Here is a 19209-nt window from a genome sequence, read left to right on the forward strand (position 1 = left end):
CATTCAAGTAGGTTAAAATTTAGATTTTTAAATTTATTAAAAGGTAAATTTCAGTTGCCAGGCCTGAAAGTATACAAAATACAAAAAACTTACTTTGTTATCACACAACAATAAAAAGTCATATAGATTTTTATTAGTTTGGAAATAAAGTATCACAGGAAGGTCTTTTTGGTTTTTTGTTTTTGCTTTTTAAGTTTCACTAAACTTAAAAAGTTTCACTAAACTTAAGAGTGACAGCTGTATAGTCACAGTCCTTAGTCTCTATATCTAGAAATTTCCTGTAAATGGTTTAAAGAAATTTCCAAAGTTTTATTAATAAGAGAAACTGAGACTGGACAGATTAAAGAATTTAATTGAGAACATATAGTAACCTATTAAAATATTCACCTGCATGTCCAGTTTGCACATTTTGTTGAATTTACAGTTGAGTTTCTGTTGTAAAGAAAGGTCGTAAGTTCTTTTCCTTCTCAGGATACTCTACTTACACAAATAACTCTTTCAGTGGAATGCAAGCTTCAGTGAGTGCTCTGACAAAGTTCTACTGTTAGACAAATTATTTTAAATATGGCATTTATACATATGTAACATTTCATATTAATGGGAAAACCTTTTGCATTGATTTATGCGTTAAATGATAATGTGTGTGTTTGTGTGCATGTGCGTATGTGTGTGTGTATGGCATTTCTGAGCACAAGCATTATTAGTGTGAACAAAATATAGTAATCATTCATGTAATATTATATCTCACCTGTTCAGCAATGAAGCAAATGAATGATAGGACTTTAGTGTCCCCTTAATTTATTTAAAACAATGAAACCAGACTCAAAAGTTTACAATAGGAAGAAAACCTAAACTTCGTCTAGGTATTTCAAGCCTTTGATTTGACAGAACCATCATTATAATACAATAGAATAGATTAAGTTAGTATTAAACAAATGTAGATGAATTCAACTAAAGTTTTGGATCAGAATTCTCAATCAATTCTAAGAATTATGCTAACACACAAAAGCAAGCATTCAAGGAAACATTTGTTCTTTACCTTGAAATATTAATGAGCAGAGATTTTTTCCCCATCATTGAGTCATTGGAACTCATTATAATGAAAATTGCATTCTGAAATTGTACAACTTAGGCAGGTATATAATTTATTGGAGTGTCCAATCCACATGTTAATTTTTCACTTGACTGAAGTCTTACATCTTCTTTGTGTTCTTTACACATTTGGTTTGGTGAACAGATTCTCATTGATCAGTTTCTTCTAGAAGGATTATAGTAAAAAAAAATACAAGACTGAAATATGACACATAGTTATGTTTAAGCACAATAGGAAATTAATGCACAGTATAAATTTTAGGATTCTACATTCTTGCAGAGTTGTCCTTGAGGAAATGAAAGGAAATTAGTAGGAAATGAAAGGACTTTCCTTACATATTAGCTCTATTGAAGTTTCGTGTAAAGAAAAATACAGAATTTCTTAGAATATCTATTCTAAAAGACTTCGGTAAAGAATAAATATAATTGCTCTGCTCCTAGTTTCTACAGAAATAAGAAACTAATAGCCAAACTTGTATAGAGGCAAAATGTAATGTGAAGCCAGTAAATGATAAGTTGAATCACATATGCATGTTAAAATTTAAGTTATGCTTCTAAGTCTGTCATGTCTTTTTTAATAATGACTTTTTCCCCCCAACAAGGAGAAGTCTGCGCAAAAGTTTATGGTCAAGTTCCTCTCTGGTTCTAGGGTGTGAAAGAAGGGCACTGGGCTAGTTTTCTCCAGTAAACCCGATGCTCCACTTTTCCTGGTTGGAAGGTTGAATTTATGTTGCTCCTAGAAAGTGCATGAAAGGGAGAGGGGAGCCCTTGCTCTCACAGAAACAGAGCTTTTCCAGTCTTCTTCTATTTGGGCACCACGGGAACTGTGCATCTCAAACATCCTCCTGTGAGAAATAGGCTGGTGGATCACATATGGATGCCACAGTGGGCAGCTGACTCAGATTCGCTTATTCTCATTTTTCACCAATCACAGATCATGTGCACTTTTAGAAGGTTAAAACAATTTATACTTTAATTACTCCTTAACATCAGTAGTTCTTGTTGAGATAGTACTGTCATTTTAACCTCTTATGCCTTTGGATTATAAACTAATTTAGAGCCATATTCTATAAAAGTAGGACTAAAGCATTTTAACTAATCTTTAATAATGTGTTTTCCTATGTTTTCTGTGAGGTGCAGGCAGATTTCATAACCTGTTTCACTAACATACTAAGACATTTAATAACTTCACCTGCACAAATGTGGGGAAATAAAGTGAGCCTAAAGTTTGGTTCTTCAGACTTTCCACTGTCATTACACATATTTGAAATATGAACAGAGAATCAAAGCAGCAATCCTGCTAATGTGGAACTGCATACAATTCTTTTTCTTTTTTTTTTCTTTTTTTTTTTTTTATTATACTTTAAGTTCTAGGGTACATGTGCATAACGTGCAGGTTTGTTACATATGTATACTTATGCCATGTTGGTGTGCTGCACCCATCAACTCATCAGCACCCATCAATTCATCATTTATATCAGGTATAACTCCCCAATGCAATCCCTCCCTCCTCCCCCCTCCCCATGATAGGCCCCAGTGTGTGATGTTCCCCTTCCCGAGTCCAAGTGATGTCATTGTTCAGTTCCCACCTATGAGTGAGAACCTGCGGTGTTTGGTTTTCTGTTCTTGTGATAGTTTGCTAAGAATGATGGTTTCCAGCTGCATCCATGTCCCTACAAAGGACGCAAACTCATCCTTTTTTATGGCTGCATAGTATTCCATGGTGTATATGTGCCATATTTTCTTAATCCAGTCTGTCACAGATGGACATTTGGGTTGATGCCAAGTCTTTGCTATTGTGAATAGTGCCGCAATAAACATACGTGTGCATGTGTCTTTGTAGTAGAATAATTTATAATCCTTTGGGTATATACCCAGTAGTGGGATGGCTGGGTCATATGGTACATCTAGTTCTAGATCCTTGAGGAATCGCCATACTGTTTTCCATAATGGTTGAACTAGTTTACAATCCCACCAACAGTGTAAAAGTGTTCCTATTTCTCCACATCCTCTCAACACCTGTTGTTTCCTGACTTCTTAATGATTGCCATTCTAACTGGTGTGAGATGGTATCTCATTGTGGTTTTGATTTGCATTTCTCTGATGGCAAGTGATGATGAGCATTTTTTCATGTGTCTGTTGGCTGTATGAATGTCTTCTTTTGAGAAATGTCTGTTCATATCCTTTCCCCACTTTTTGATGGGGTTGTTTGTTTTTTTCTTGTATATTTGCTTGAGTTCTTTGTAGATTCTGGGTATTAGCCCTTTGTCAGATAAGTAGGTTGCAAAAATTTTCTTCCATTCTGTAGGTTGCCTGTTCACTCTGATGGTAGTTTCTTTTGGTGTGCAAAAGCTCTTTAGTTTAATGAGATCCCATTTGTCAATTTTGGCTTTTGCTGCCGTTGCTTTTGGTGTTTTAGACATGAAGTCCTTGCCCATGCCTATGTCCTGAATGGTACTACCTAGATTTTCTTCTAGGGTTTTTATGGTATTAGGCCTAACATTTAATTCTCTCATCCATCTTGAATTAATCTTCGTATAAGGGGTAAGGAAAGGATCCAGTTTCAGCTTTCTACTTATGGCTAGCCAATTTTCCCAGCACCATTTATTAAATAGGGAATCCTTTCCCCATTTCTTGTTTCTCTCAGGTTTGTCAAAGATCAGATGGCTGTAGATGTGTGGTATTATTTCTGAGGACTCTGTTCTGTTCCATTGGTCTATATCTCTGTTGTGGTACCAGTACCATGCTGTTTTGGTTACTGTAGCCTTGTAGTATAGTTTGAAGTCAGGTAGCGTGACACCTCCAGCTTTGTCCTTTTGACTTAGGATTGTCTTGGCAATGCGGGTTCTTTTTTGGTTCCATATGAACTTTAAAGCCGTTTTTTCCAATTCTGTGAAGAAAGTCATTGGTAGCTTGATGGGGATGGCATTGAATCTGTAAATAACCTTGGGCAGTATGGCCATTTTCACGATATTGATTCTTCCTATCCATGAGCATGGTATGTTCTTCCATTTGTTTGTGTCCTCTTTGATTTCACTGAGCAGTGGTTTGTAGTTCTCCTTGAAGAGGTCCTTGACATCCCTTGTAAGCTGGATTCCTAGGTATTTTATTCTCTTTGAAGCAATTGTGAATGGAAGTTCATTCCTGATTTGGCTCTCTGCTTGTCTCTTACTGGTGTATAAGAATGCTTGTGATTTTTGCACATTAATTTTGTATCCTGAGACTTTGCTGAAGTTGCTCATCGGCTTAAGGAGATTTTGGGCTGAGACGATGGGGTTTTCTAAATATACAATCATGTCATCTGCAAACAGGGACAATTTGACTTCTTCTTTTCCTAACTGGATACCCTTGATTTCTTTCTCTTGCCTGATTGCCCTAGCCAGAACTTCCAACACTATGTTGAATAGGAGTGGTGACAGAGGGCATCCCTGTCTTGTGCCAGTTTTCAAGGGGAATTTTTCCAGTTTTTGCCCATTCAGTATGATATTAGCTGTGGGTTTGTCATAAATAGCTCTTTATTTATTTATTTTTTTTTTTTTGAGACGGAGTCTCGCTCTGTCACCCGGGCTGGAGTGCAGTGGCCGGATCTCAGCTCACTGCAAGCTCCGCCTCCCGGGTTCACGCCATTCTCCTGCCTCAGTCTCCCAAGTAGCTGGGACTACAGGTGCCCGCCACCTCGCCCGGCTAATTTTTTTTTGTATTTTTAGTAGAGACAGGGTTTCACCATGTTAGCCAGGATGGTCTGGATCTCCTGACCTCGTGATCCGCCCGTCTCGGCCTCCCAAAGTGCTGGGATTACAGGCTTGAGCCACCGCGCCTGGCCATAAATAGCTCTTATTATTTTGAGGTACATTCCATCAATACCGAATTTATTGAGCGTTTTTAGCATGAAGGGCTGTTGAATTTTGTCAAAAGCCTTTTCTGCATCTATTGAGATAATCATGTGGTTCTTGTCTTTGGTTCTGTTTATATGCTGGATTACGTTTATTGATTTGCGAATGTTGAACCAGCCTTGCATCCCAGGGATGAAGCCCACTTGATCATGGTGGATAAGCTTTTTGATGTGCTGCTGAATCCGGTTTGCCAGTATTTTATTGAGGATTTTTGCATCGATGTTCATCAGGGATATTGGTCTAAAATTCTCTTCTTTTGTTGTGTCTCTGCCAGGCTTTGGTATCAGGATGATGTTGGCCTCATAAAATGAGTTAGGGAGGATTCCCTCTTTTTCAATTGATTGGAATAGTTTCAGAAGGAATGGTACCAGCTCCTCCTTGTACCTCTGGTAGAATTCAGCTGTGAATCCATCTGGTCCTGGACTTTTTTTGGTGGGTAGGCTATTAATTGTTGCCTCAATTTCAGAGCCTGCTATTGGTCTATTCAGGGATTCAACTTCTTCCTGGTTTAGTCTTGGAAGAGTGTAAGTGTCCAGGAAATTATCCATTTCTTCTAGATTTTCTAGTTGATTTGCGTAGAGGCGTTTATAGTATTCTCTGATGGTTGTTTGTATTTCTGTGGGGTCAGTGGTGATATCCCCTTTATCATTTTTTATTGCGTCTATTTGATTCCTCTCTCTTTTCTTCTTTATTAGTCTTGCCAGAGGTCTGTCAATTTTGTTGATCTTTTCAAAAAACCAACTCCTGGATTCATTGATTTTTTGGAGGGTTTTTTGTGTCTCTATCTCCTTCAGTTCTGCTCTGATCTTAGTTATTTCTTGCCTTCTGCTAGCTTTTGAATGTGTTTGCTCTTGCCTCTCTAGTTCTTTTAATTGTGATGTTAGGGTGTCAATTTTAGATCTTTCCTGCTTTCTCTTGTGGGCATTTAGTGCTATAAATTTCCCTCTACACACTGCTTTAAATGTGTCCCAGAGATTCTGGTATGCTGTATCTTTGTTCTCATTGGTTTCAAAGAACATCTTTATTTCTGCTTTCATTTCGTTATGTACCCAGTAGTCATTCAGGAGCAGATTGTTCAGTTTCCATGTAGTTGAGTGGTTTTGATTGAGTTTCTTAGTCCTGAGTTCTAGTGTGATTGCACTGTGGTCTGAGAGACAGTTTGTTATAATTTCTGTTCTTTGACATTTGCTGAGGAGTGCTTTACTTCCAATTATGTGGTCAATTTTGGAAGAAGTGCGATGTGGTGCTGAGAAGAATGTATATTCTGTTGATTTGGGGTGGAGAGTTCTATAGATGTCTATTAGGTCCGCTTGGTGCAGAGATGAGTTCAATTCCTGGATATCTTTGTTAACTTTCTGTCTCGTTGATCTGTCTAATGTTGACAGTGGAGTGTTGAAGTCTCCCATTATTATTGTATGGGAGTCTAAGTCTCTTTGTAAGTCTCTAAGGACTTGCTTTATGAATCTGGGTGCTCCTGTATTGGGTGCATATATATTTAGGAGAGTTAGCTCTTCCTGTTGAATTGATCCCTTTACCATTATGTAATGGCCTTCTTTGTCTCTTTTGATCTTTGATGGTTTCAAGTCTGTTTTATCAGAGACTAGGATTGCAACCCCTGCTTTTTTTTGTTCTCCATTTGCTTGGTAGATCTTCCTCCATCCCTTTATTTTGAGCCTATGTATGTCTCTGCATGTGAGATGGGTCTCCTGAATACAGCAGACTGATGGGTCTTGACTCTTTATCCAGTTTGTCAGTCTGTGTCTTTTAAATAGAGCATTTAGTCCATTTACATTTAAGGTTAATATTGTTATGTGTGAACTTGATCCTGTCATTATGATATTAACTGGTTATTTTGCTCGTTAGTTGATGCAGTTTCTTCCTATCCTCGATGGTCTTTACATTTTGGCATGTTTTTGCAATGGCTGGTACCGGTTGTTCCTTTCCATGTTTAGTGCTTCCTTCAGGGTCTCTTGTAAGGCAGGCCTGGTGGTGACAAAATCTCTAAGCATTTGCTTATCTGTAAAGGATTTTCTTTCTCCTTCACTGATGAAACTTAGTTTGGCTGGATATGAAATTCTAGGTGGAAATTCTTTTCTTTAAGAATGTTCAATATTGGCCCCCAGTCTCTTCTGGCTTGTAGAGTTTCTGCCTAGAGATCTGCTGTTAGTCTGATGGGCTTCCCTTTGTTGGTAACCCGACCTTTCTCTGTGGCTGCCCTTAAGATTTTTTCCTTCATTTCAACTTTGGTGAATCTGGCAATTATGTGTCTTGGAGTTGCTCTTCTGGAGGAGTATCTTTGTGGCATTCTCTGTATTTCCTGAATTTGAATGTTGGCCTGCCCTACTAGGTTGAGGAAGTTCTCCTGGATGATATCCTGAAGAGTGTTTTCCAACTTGGTTCCATTTTCCCCCTCACTTTCAGGCACCCCAATCAGACGTAGATTTGGTCTTTTTACATAATCCCATACTTCTTGCAGGCTTTGTTCATTTCTTTTCCTTCTTTTTTCTTTTGGTTTCTCTTCTCGCTTCATTTCATTCATTTGATCCTCAATCGCTGATACTCTTTCTTCCAGTTGATCGAGTTGGTTACTGAAGCTTGTGCATTTGTCACATATTTCTCGTGTCATGGTTTTCATCTCTGTCATTTCGTTTATGATCTTCTCTGCATTAATTAGTCTAGCTGTCAATTCTTCCACTCTTTTTTCAAGATTTTTAGTTTCTTTGCGCTGGGTACGTAATTCCTCCTTTAGCTCTGAGAGGTTTGATGGACTGAAGCCTTCTTCTCTCATCTCGTCAAAGTCATTCTCTGACCAGCTTTGATCCGTTGCTGGCGATGGGCTGCGCTCCTTTGCAGGGGGAGATGCGCTCTTATTTTTTGAATTTCCAGCTTTTCTGCCCCGCTTCTTCCCCATCTTTGTGGTTTTATCTGTCTCTGGTCTTTGATGATGGTGACGTACTGATGGGATTTTGGTATAGGTGTCCTTCCTGTTTGATAGTTTTCCGTCTGACAGTCAGAAGGACTCTCTGTTGGTCTGTTGGAGATTGCTTGAGGTCCACTCCAGACCCTGTTTGCCTGGGTATCAGCAGCAGAGTTTGCCGATGATAGAATATTGCTGAACAGCGAGTGTACCTGTCTGATTCTTCCTTTGGAAGCTTCCTCTCAGGGGTGTACTCCACCCTGTGAGGTGTGGGGTGTCAGACTGCCCCTAGTGGGGGATGTCTCCCAGCTAGGCTACTCAGGGGTCAGGGACCCACCTGAGCAGGCAGTTTGTCCGTTCTCAGATCTCAACCTCCGCGTTGGGAGATCCACGGCTCTCCCCAAAGCTGTCAGACAGAATTGTTCGCGTCTGCACCGGCCCTCGCTGCTTCCCCTATTGGTCTTCAGCTGTGCGCTGTCCCCAGAGGTGGAGTCTACCGAGACCGGCAGGCTTCCTTGAGCTGCTGTGAGCTCCACCCAGTTAGAGCTTCTCAGCGGCTTTGTTTACCTACTTAAGCCTCAGCAATGGTGGACGCCCCTCCCCTAGCCTCGTTGCTGCCTTGCGGATAGATCGCTGAAGACTGCTGTGTTAGCAGTGAGGGAGGCTCCATGGGCGTGGGACCCTCCTGCTCAGGTGTGGGATATACTCTCCTGGTGTGCCTGTTTGCTTAAAGCGCAGTATTGGGGTGGGAGTTACCCGATTTTCCAGGTGTTGTGTGTCTCAGTTCCCCTGGCTAGGAAAACAGATTCCCTTCCCCCTTGCACTTCCAGGTGAGGTGATACCTCGCCCTGCTTCAGCTCTCGCTGGTCAGGCTGCAGCGGCTGACCAGCATCGATTGTCCGCCACTCCCTAGTGAGATGACCCCAGTACCTCAGTTGAAAATGCAGAAATCACCGGTCTTCTGTGTCACTCGCGCTGGGAGTTGGAGACCGGAGCTGTTCCTATTTGGCCATCTTGCTCCGCCCCCCCGAAATGCATACAATTCTTTAAGTAAACATATTCTGTCTTCCATGCCTGTACTCGCTCAGGCTGTCCTTCTGCTAAAACCCTGCCCTAGGTAATATTCATCTGTTTTTTTTTTTTTTTTTTTGAGACGGAGTGTCGCTCTGTTTCCCAGGCTGGAGTGTAGTGGCGTGACCTCGGCTCACTGCAAGTTCCACCTCCGGGGTTCACGCCATTCTCCTGCCTCTGCCTCCAGAGTAGCTGGGACTACAGGCACCACCATCACGCCAGGCTAATTTTTTGTGTTTTAATTAGAGACGGGGTTTCACTGTGTTAGCCAGGATGGTCTCAATCTCCTGACCTTGTGATCTGCCCGCCTCCGCCTCCCAAAGTGCTGGGATTACAGGCATGAGCCACCACGCCTGGCCTCATCTGTCTTTTAAGGCTAATCCCCGGTGATTTCATCTCCAGAAGCCTTTGATACCTGTCTCAATATCTGGGACAAGTGGAGCTATTGCCTCCACTACTGAGGAACTTGTTCACTGCAATGACATTCTGTTTTTCCATTAGTCTCTCAGCTTCTAAAGGATGGAGACTCATATTGGTATATCTAATGTGAGTGTGGTGCCTACCCCACTGTACGCATTTAGCAAATGTTTGTTGCACTTAACTGAATTAATCTACAAGGATATCTTTTAGGTTTATTTTATTTTATTTTTTTTTTATTATTATACTTTAAGTTCTAGGGTACATGTGCACAACGTGCAGGTTTGTTACATATGTATACTTGTGCCATGTTGGTGTGTTGCACCCATGAACTCGTCAGCACCCATCAACTCGTTATTTACATCAGGTATAACTTCCAATGCCATCCCTCCTGCCTCCCCCATCCCCATAATAGACCCCAGTGTGTGATGTTCCCCTTCCCGAGTCCAAGTGATCTCATTGTTCAGTTCCCACCTATGAGTGAGAACATGCGGTGTTTGGTTTTCTGTTCTAACTACAAGGATATCTTAATGCACTGTGGTGTATTAAATTGTCCCCAACATTTGAGATGCTCAAGATTGTGTGGGAAAAAAAATGGCAGGGGAAACACTAAACACTAAATTTGTCACTAGAATAAATAAGTAGCGAAAAGTATATATAAATTTAAGTTTAAAAAATAGGCTTTAGGTTGTAATTACTACATTTAAAAAACTGCATCAAGACCTTTTCTGTGGAACAGACAGAATGCAGATAAAATGAATATTTTATATATACTTGTTCCAGCTGCCAGTCCAATAACAAGGTAACCTTAGTAAATGAGGTGAATCTGGTATATGACTCAAAAACTTTTGTTGTTTCAAGTACCTGCAGATTGGATTTTATTAATCCTTTTAGCTGAGAATCATATCTATGCCATTCATTTCTACATAGCAGGAACTTCTTAGGATTATAAACTTATGTAACAATTATTGTTAAGCTTTAAGAATTCATATGATAATGTGATGTGGCAAATCCTGCATATAACCTGTGTAGCTGTGATGGATCTTTAAAACTCTGTGTTCTGTGACTCTTTAAAGTCTAGAAAACCTAGAGTGGTCCAGGGTTAAAATTGAAATCCAGAAGCGTACAGGACCTCTGATCTGTTACGAGTTTTGAAAATTATGGGAGAAAACCAACTGATTTTGTAGAAGGCAGAATGAAATCTCTTTTGCTTAAGGAATAAAGCTCATTACAGAGACTTGTTCTTGGTGACTATCTCCCAAAATAGATGTCATTTGGATTTATGCTTCTGGCAAAGTTTGATAGGAACTGTATACTTTCTGTATATAGTTAATACCAGGGGCCATAGTGAATAAAACAAATGCAATTGGCTAGGTATTTAGCCAACAGTAGAGGTAGCAGCCACTACTCAGCTCTTAGGAGTTGCTCTCATGATGGTATGAAGGCTCTCAGCATTTTGGGAGTTTACATTTTTCCCCAAAGGAATAGTAATACCTGATTTTTAAAATGTAACAATTTCAGGAGGGAGGTTCCAAGATGGCTGAATAGGAACAGCTCCAGTCTGCAGCTCCCAGCCTGAGTGATGCAGAAGATGGGTGATTTCTGCATGTCCAGCTGAGGTACCAGGTTCATCTCACTGGGGCTTGTAGGGCAGTGGGTGCAGCCCACGGAGCAGGGCGGGCATCCCCTCACCCGGGAAGCACAAGGGGTAAGAGAATTCCCTTTCCTAGCCAAGGGAAGCCATGACAGATGGTACCTGGAAAATCTGGACACTCCCACCCTAATACTGTGCTTTTCCAATGGTCTTAGCAAATGGCACACCAGGAGATTATATCCCGTGCCTGGCTCTGAGGGTCCCACGCCCATGGAGCGTTGCTCACTGCTAGCACAGCAGTCTGAGATCGAACTGCAAGGCAGCAGCAAGGCAGAGGTGGGGGCGTCCACCATTGCTGAGGCTTGAGTAGGTATAGCAGCTGGGAAACTTGAACTGGGTGGAGCCCACTGCAGCTCAAGGAGGCCTGCCTGCTTCTGTAGACTCCACCTCTGGGGGCAGGGCATAGCTGAACAAAAGGCAGCAGAAACTTCTGCAGACTTAAACGTCCCTGTCTGACAGCTTTGAAGAGAGTAGTGATTCTCCTAGCATGGAGTTTGAGATCTGAGAACAGACAAACTGCCTCCTTAAGTGGGTCCCTGACCCCCAAGTAGCCTAACTGGGAGACACCTCCCAGTAGGGGGCGACTAACACCTCATACAACTGGGTGCACCTCTGAGACAAAGCTTCCAGAGGAAGGATCAGGCAGCAACATTTGCTATTCTGCAAAATTTGCTGTTCTGCAGCCTCTGCTGGTGATACCCATGCAAACAGGGTCTGGAGTGGACCTCCAGGAAACTCCAACAGACCTGCAGCTGAGGGTCCTGACTGTTAGAAGGAAAACTAACAAACAGAAAGGACATCCACACCAAAACACCATCATCAAAGACCAAAGGTAGATAAAACCACAAAGATGGGGAGAAACCAGAGCAGAAAAGCTGAAAATTCTAAAAATCAGAGTCCCTCTTCTCCTCCAAAGGAATGCAGCTCCTCACCAGCAATGGAAGAAAGCTGGATGGAGAATGACTTTGATGAGTTGAGAGAAGAAGGCTTCAGATGATTAGTAATAACAAACTTCTCTGAGCTAATGGAAGATGTTCAAACCCATCACAAAGAAGCTAAAAACCGTGAAAAAAGATTAGACAAATGGCTAACTAGAATAAACAGTGTAGAGAAGACCTTACATGATCTGATGGAGCTGAAAACCATGGCACGAGAACTACGTGATGCATGCACAAGCTTCAGTAGCCTATTTGATCAAGTGGAAGAAAGGGTATCAGTGATTGAAGATCAAATGAATAAAGGAAGTGAGAAGAGAAGTTTAGTGGAAAAAGAGTAGAAAGAAATGAACAAATCCTCCAAGAAATAGGGGACTATGTGAAAAGACCAAATCTATGTCTGATTGGTGTACTTAAATGTGACGGGGAGAATGGAACTAAGTTGGAAAGCACTCTTCAGGATATTATCCAGGAGAATTTCCCTAACCTAGCAAGGCAGGCCAACATTCAAGTTCAGGAAATACAGAGGACACCACAAAGATACTCCTCGAGAAGAGCAACTCCAAGACACATAATTGTCAGATTCATCCAAGTTGAAAAGAAGAAAAAAATGTTAAGAGGAGCCAGAGAGAAAGGTCGGGTTACCCACAAAGGGAAGCCCATCAGACTAACAGCAGATCTCTAGGCAGAAACTCTACAAACCAGAAGAGAGTGGGGGCCAATATTCAACATACTTAAAGAAAATAATTTTCAACTCAGAATTTTATATCCAGCCAAACAAAGCTTCATAAGTGAAGGAGAAATAAAATCCTGTACAGACAAGCAAATGCTGAGAGATTTTGTCACTACCAGGCCTGCCTTACAAGAGCTCCTGAAGGAAGCACTAAACATGGAAAGGAACAACCAGTACTAGCCACTGCAAAAACATGTCAAATTGTAAAGACCATCGAGGCTAGGAAGAAACTGCATCAAGTAACAAGCAAAATAATGAGCTAACATCATAATGACAGTATCAAATTCAAACATAACAATATTAATCTTACCTGTAAATTGGCTGAATACTCCAATTAAAAGACTCAGACTGCCAAATTGGATAATGAGTCAAGACCCATCAGTGTGCTGTATTCAGGAGACCCATCACATGTGTAGAGACACACATAGGCTCAAAATAAAGGGATGGAGGAAGATCTACCAAGCGAATGGAGAACAAAAAGCAGGAGTTGAAATCCTAGTCTCTGATAAAACAGACTTTAAACCAACAAAGATCAAAAGAGACAAAGAAGGCCATTACATAATGGTAAAGGGATCAATTCAACAAGAAGAGCTAACTATTCTAAATATATATGCACCTAATACAGGAGTACCCAGATTCATAAAGCAAGTCCTTAGAGACCTCCAAAGAGATTTAGACTCCCACACAATAATAATGGGATACTATAACACCCCACTGTCAACATTAGACAGATCAACGAGACAGAAAGTTAACAAAGATATCCAGGAATTGAACTCAACTCTGTACCAAGTGGACCTAATAGATGTCTACAGAGCTCTCCACTACAAATCAACAGAATATACATTCTTCTCAGCACCACATTGCACTTATTCCAAAATTGACCACATAGTTGGAAGTAAAGCACTCATCAGCAAATGTAAAAGAACAGAGATTATAACAAACTGCCTCTCAGACCACAGTACAATCAAACTAGAACTCAGGATTAAGAAACTCACTCGAAACTGCTCAACTACATAGAAACTGAACAACCTGCTCCTGTATGACTACTGGGTACATAATGAAATGAAGGCAGAAATAAAGATGTTCTTTGAAATCAATGAGGAAAAAAGACACAACATACCAGAATCTCTGGGACACATTCAAAGCAGTGTATAGAGGGAAATTTATAGCACTAAATGCCCACAAGAGAAAGCAGGAAAGATCTAAAATTGACACCCTAACATCACAATTAAAAGAACTAGAGAAGCAAGAGCAAACACATTCAAAAGCTAGCAGAAGGCAAGAAATAACTAAGATCAGAGCAGAACTGAAGGAGATAGAGACACAAAAAACACTTCAAAAAAATCAGTGAATCCAGGAACTGGTTTTTTGAAAAGATCAGCAAAATTGATAGACTGCTAGCAAGACTAATAATGAATAAAAGAGAGAAGAATCAAACAGATGCAATAAAAAATGATAAAGGGGATATCACCACCGACCCCACAGAAATACAAACTATCATCAGAGAATACTATAAACACCTCTATGCAAATAAACTAGAAAATCTAGAAGAAATGGATGAATTCCCGTACACATACACCCTTCCAAGACTAAACCAAGAAGAAGTTGAATCCCTGAATAGACCAATAACAGGCTCTGAAATTGAGGCAATAATTAATAACTAATAGCCTAATTAATAATTAATCCAGCCAGGACCAGACAGATTCACAGTGGAATTCTACCAGAGGTACAAAGAGGAGCTGGTATGCCTTCTGAAACTATTCCAATCAATAGAAAAAGAGGGAATCCTCCCTAACTCATTTGATGAGGCCAGCATCATCCTGATATCAAAGCCTGGTAACAAAGACACACACACACACAATATAGAATTTTAGACCAATATCCCTGATGAACATTGATGCAAAAATCCTCAATATACTGGCAAACCAAATCCAGCAGCACATCAAAAAGCTTATCCACTATGATCAAGTTGGCATCATGGCTGGGATGCAAGACTGGTCCAACATTGGCAAATCAATAAACGTAATCCATCATATAAACAGAACCAAAGAAAAAAACCACATGATTATCTCAATAGATGCAGAAAAGGCCCTCAACAGAATTAAACAGCCCTTCATGCTAAAAACTCTTAATAAACTACTTATTGATGGGATGTATCTCAAAATAATAAAAGCTATTTATGCAAACCCACAGCCAATATCATACTGAATGGGCAAAAAGTGGAAGCATTCCCTTTGAAAACTGGCACAAGACAGGGATGCCCTCTCTCACCACTCCTATTCAACATGGTATTGGAAGTTCTGGCTAGGGCAATGAGGCAGGAGAAAGAAATAAAGGTATTCAGTTAGGAAAAGAGGAAGTCAAATTGTCCCTGTTTGCAGATGACGTGATTGTATATTTAGAAAACCCCATCGTCTCAGCCCAAAATCTCCTTAAGCTGATGAGCAACTTCAGCAAAGTCTCAGGATACAAAATCAATGTGCAAAAATCACAAGCATTCTCTACACCAATAACAGGCAAACAGAGAGCCAAATTATGAGTGAACTCCCATTCACAATTGCTTCAAAGAGAATAAAATACCTAGGAATCCAGCTTACAAGGGATGTAAAGGACCTCTTCAAGGAGAACTACAAATCGCTGATCAACAAAATAAAAGAGGACACTAACAAATGGAAGAAGATTCCATGCTCATGGATAGGAAGAATCAATATCATGACAATGGCCGTACTGCCCAAGATAATTTATAGATCCACTGCCATCCCCATCAAGCTACCAATGACTTTCTTCACAGAATTGGAAAAAACTACTTTAAAGTTCATATGAAACCAAAAAAGATCCCACATTGCCAAGACAATCCTAAGCCAAAAGAACAAAGCTGGAGACATCACGCTACATAACTTCAAACTATACTGCAAGGCTACGGTAACCAAAACAGCATGGTACTGGTACCAAAACAGAGATATAGACCAATGGAGCAGAACAGAGGCCTCAGAAATACCACCACACATCTACAACCATCTGACCTTTGACAAACCTGACAAAAACAAGCAATGGGAAAAGGATTCCCTATATAACAAATGGTGATGGGAAAACTGGCTAGCCATAGGTAGAAAGCTGAAACTGGATCCCTTCCTTATACCATATAAAAAATTAATTCAAGATCGATTAAAGACTTAAATGTTAGACCTAAAATCATAAAAACCCTAGAAGAAAACTTAGGCAATACCATTCAGGACATAGGCATGACCAAGGACTTCATGACTAAAACACCAAAAGCAATGGCAACAAAAGCCAAAATTGACAAATGGGATCTAATTAAACTAAAGAGCTTCTGCACAGCAAAACAAACTACCATCAAAGTGAACAGGCAGCCTACAGAATGGGAGAAAATTTTTACAATGTATCCATCTGACAAAGGACTAATATCCAGAATCTACGAAGAACTTAAATTTAGAAGAAAAAATCAAACAACGCCATCAAAAAGTGGGCAAAGGATATGAACAGACACTTCAGAAAAGAAGACATTTATGCAGCCAACAGACACATGAGAAAATGCTCATCATCACTGGCCATCAGAGAAATGTAAATCAAAACCACAATGAGATACCATCTCACACCAGTTAGAATGGCAATCATTAAAAAGGAAACAACAGGTGCTGGAGAGGATGTGGAGAAATAGGTACACTTTTACACTATTGGTGCAACTGTAAACTAGTTCAACTACTGTGGAAGACAGTGTGGCGATTCCTCAAGGATCTAGAATTAGAAATACCGTTTGATGCTGCCATTCCATTACTGGGTATATACCCAAAGGATTATAAATCATGCTGCTATAAAGACACATGCACACGTATGTTTATCGTGGCACTATTCGCAATAGCAAAGACTTGGAACCAACTCAAATGTCCATCAGTGACAGACTGGATTAAGAAAATGTGGTACATATACACCATGGAATACTATGCAGCCATAAAAAAGGATGAGCTCATGTCCTTTGTAGGGACATGGATGAAGCTGGAAACCATCATTCTGAGCAAACTATCGCAAGGACAGAAAACCAAACACCACATGTACTCACTCATAGGTGGGAACTCAACAATGAGAACACTTGGACACAGGGTGGGGAACATCACACACCGGCGCCTGTCGTGGGGTGGGAGGAGGGAGGAGGGATAGCATTAGGAGATATACCTAACGTAAATGATGAGTTAATGGGTGCAGCACACCAACACGGCACATGTATACATATGTAACAAACCTGCATGTTGCGCACATGTACCCTAGAACTTAAAGTATAATAAATAAAATAAAATGTAACAATTTCCCACTTTTAAAGGTTGACAATAAATGTTCTTTTCAAAAAGCTCTATGTGGTTCAGTACTGTTCTGGATAAACAAAATATATCTACAGCCTTTCACATGTTTTGTATCTACTTAGCACCTGGGAGTGGAGATGAAAGCATGTGCCAGATGGCTTGCCAGTGTGCACAGGAGCTCATTTGGGAATGACACCTGCTATATTGATAACAGCTAACAGGTGTGAGGACTTATCATGGCCACGAATGGTTTTAAATGCTTTACCGGTTGTAGCTCATTTAATTCTCATTAAACTCTGTGAGACTGACACTATCATTATCTCCATATTAACAGAGGTTTAGTAGCTTGCTCAGGGTTACACAGCTAATAGGTGTTGGAGCATGGATTCAAATCCAAGTCTGATTTCAGATCTGGGGCTATTACACTACACTACACCATACTGACCATAGAGTCTCCTACACACATAACTTTGCAGTTTGGGAAATAAGAAGTACACTTGGTTTTCTCTTTTGCTTTTACTATTTGATTGAGTCTTTTTTTAAACAAAACAAAACATGTTGTGTCTAAAAGAGAATCTCACTATGCTGCAGACAAACTCTTACATTTCTAAAAAATCAGAGGTAGAATTAATGAAATAGAATAGAAATGAATCATGACTAGTTTTCCCCTCCCTCAAATCAGAAAGAAGTAACTCACTAGTTTGTTTGTTTTTCCTAAAAGGCAAAAGGAACTGCAAATATTAACACCAACCTGGATTTTCTATTTCAACAGAACTTAAAGGCACCTCTGCGTCAGGTGGGGGGAGAGGTTGTACATCAGATGGGCTTTTCTATGAAGAAATACCAGAAAAATATTAATAACACAATTTTCTTACCTTAAGACAGTAAAAAGTAAAATGCTTCAGCTTAGAAATATTTTTTTCTAAATTTTTTTTCTTTTGGTTGAAATCCCCTTTGCAGATATTTTGTTGTTGTTACTAGTTACTAGTATTTTTAAGCATTGATTTAAACTTGTATTTGTGGTCCTCTATAGTATTTGGTTTTTCAGTAGGAGAAATATCACCTCAAACACTGATACTTACATATTTCCCTGTTGTAATAAATAGTGAAAGTGAAACTAAAAATAAAGTGTATGATCTTTGCATCATGTTGACCAGGACAAAATTCATCCATATACATTTAGAAAATTCTCTGAATTTTGTCAACTAAATATTTCCTTGACTTTTTCAGGTTTTAAAACATTGACCAAGAGAGAAGACAACCCACTTTGCCATATATGCCCATGTAAGAAGATGATTTTTCTCTTTTATACTCCAGGCAAGAGAAGTTATCTTATATTAAAGTCCTTATGAAAAATCTCATACAAGAGTAGGCATTCTCAGTTATTTTTCTTTGATTAACAAAAAGTATTATTTAAGGAAGATATATTTACATATAATAATGAAAATCAATTATAGAATTGGATGATTATAGAAGTTAACTGTTAGAAGCAGTTAAAAAAAGAAAAGAGGCAAAGGAACTTAATGTAGATATTACTATCATTCTTCTGATGGCCCCACAATCGCAGTGTTGTTACACCTCTCAGCCTTTTAAAAGAATTATATAGTGGTTATGGTCTCAAAAGTCACAAAGAGAGATTAAGAATAGAGGATGAATGAAAACACAACTGTACCAATCTCATGTGACTAAGTACTTCTGATCTAGAATTACAGAGATAGTGACAGCATCATAAATACACACACACATTGTGTCTTAAATATCATGAATAGAAAGTGATAGCAAAAGTTATACACTTCGATAAGCTATGTTGTATGTATTTAAAAATAGCATTAGTGGGCTGGGCATGGTGGCTCATGCCTGTAATCCCAGCACTTTGGAGACTAAGGCAGGTGGATCACTTGAGGTCAGGAGTTTGAAACCAGCCTGGCCAACACAGCGAAACCCCATCTCTACTATTAAAAAAACACAAAAATTAACCAGGCATGGTGGCCCGCACCTGTAGTCCCAACTACTGCAGAGGCTGAAGCACGAGAATCACTTGAACCCGGGAGGTGGAGGCTGCAGTGAGCAGAGATTGCGCCACTTTGCCCTCGAGCCTGGGTGACAGAGGGAAACTCTGTCTCAAAAAAATATGTGTTTAAAAAAAAAGCATTAGTGATTCAAAATAAATCACTGATGTTA

The 19209-nt window shown here is 39.8% G+C and overlaps 1 protein-coding gene across 9 annotated transcripts in view; it reads right to left on the reverse strand.

Annotated features, from left to right (window-relative positions):
- Positions 1–210: 210 nt before the first annotated feature.
- The window catches only part of GYPA (glycophorin A (MNS blood group)), a 46920-nt gene continuing 27921 nt past the window's right edge, over positions 211–19209 (reverse strand). For 8 of the 9 annotated variants that reach the window (XM_033215368.1, XM_033215364.1, XM_033215369.1 and 5 more), the window contains 2 exons: positions 17780–17858; positions 211–1267 (listed from right to left, as the gene is read on the reverse strand). In XM_033215368.1, coding sequence (XP_033071259.1) covers positions 1242–1267; positions 17780–17858 — 105 coding nt within the window. In that variant the 3' untranslated portion in view covers positions 211–1241. The remainder of the gene's footprint in view (positions 1268–17779; positions 17859–19209) is intronic. The other variant, XM_033215366.1, reaches the window with a different exon arrangement.

The sequence above is a fragment of the Trachypithecus francoisi genome, unplaced genomic scaffold (assembly GCF_009764315.1).
Source record: "Trachypithecus francoisi isolate TF-2019V2 unplaced genomic scaffold, Tfra_2.0 Lachesis_group1, whole genome shotgun sequence".
Lineage (NCBI taxonomy): Eukaryota > Metazoa > Chordata > Mammalia > Primates > Cercopithecidae > Trachypithecus > Trachypithecus francoisi.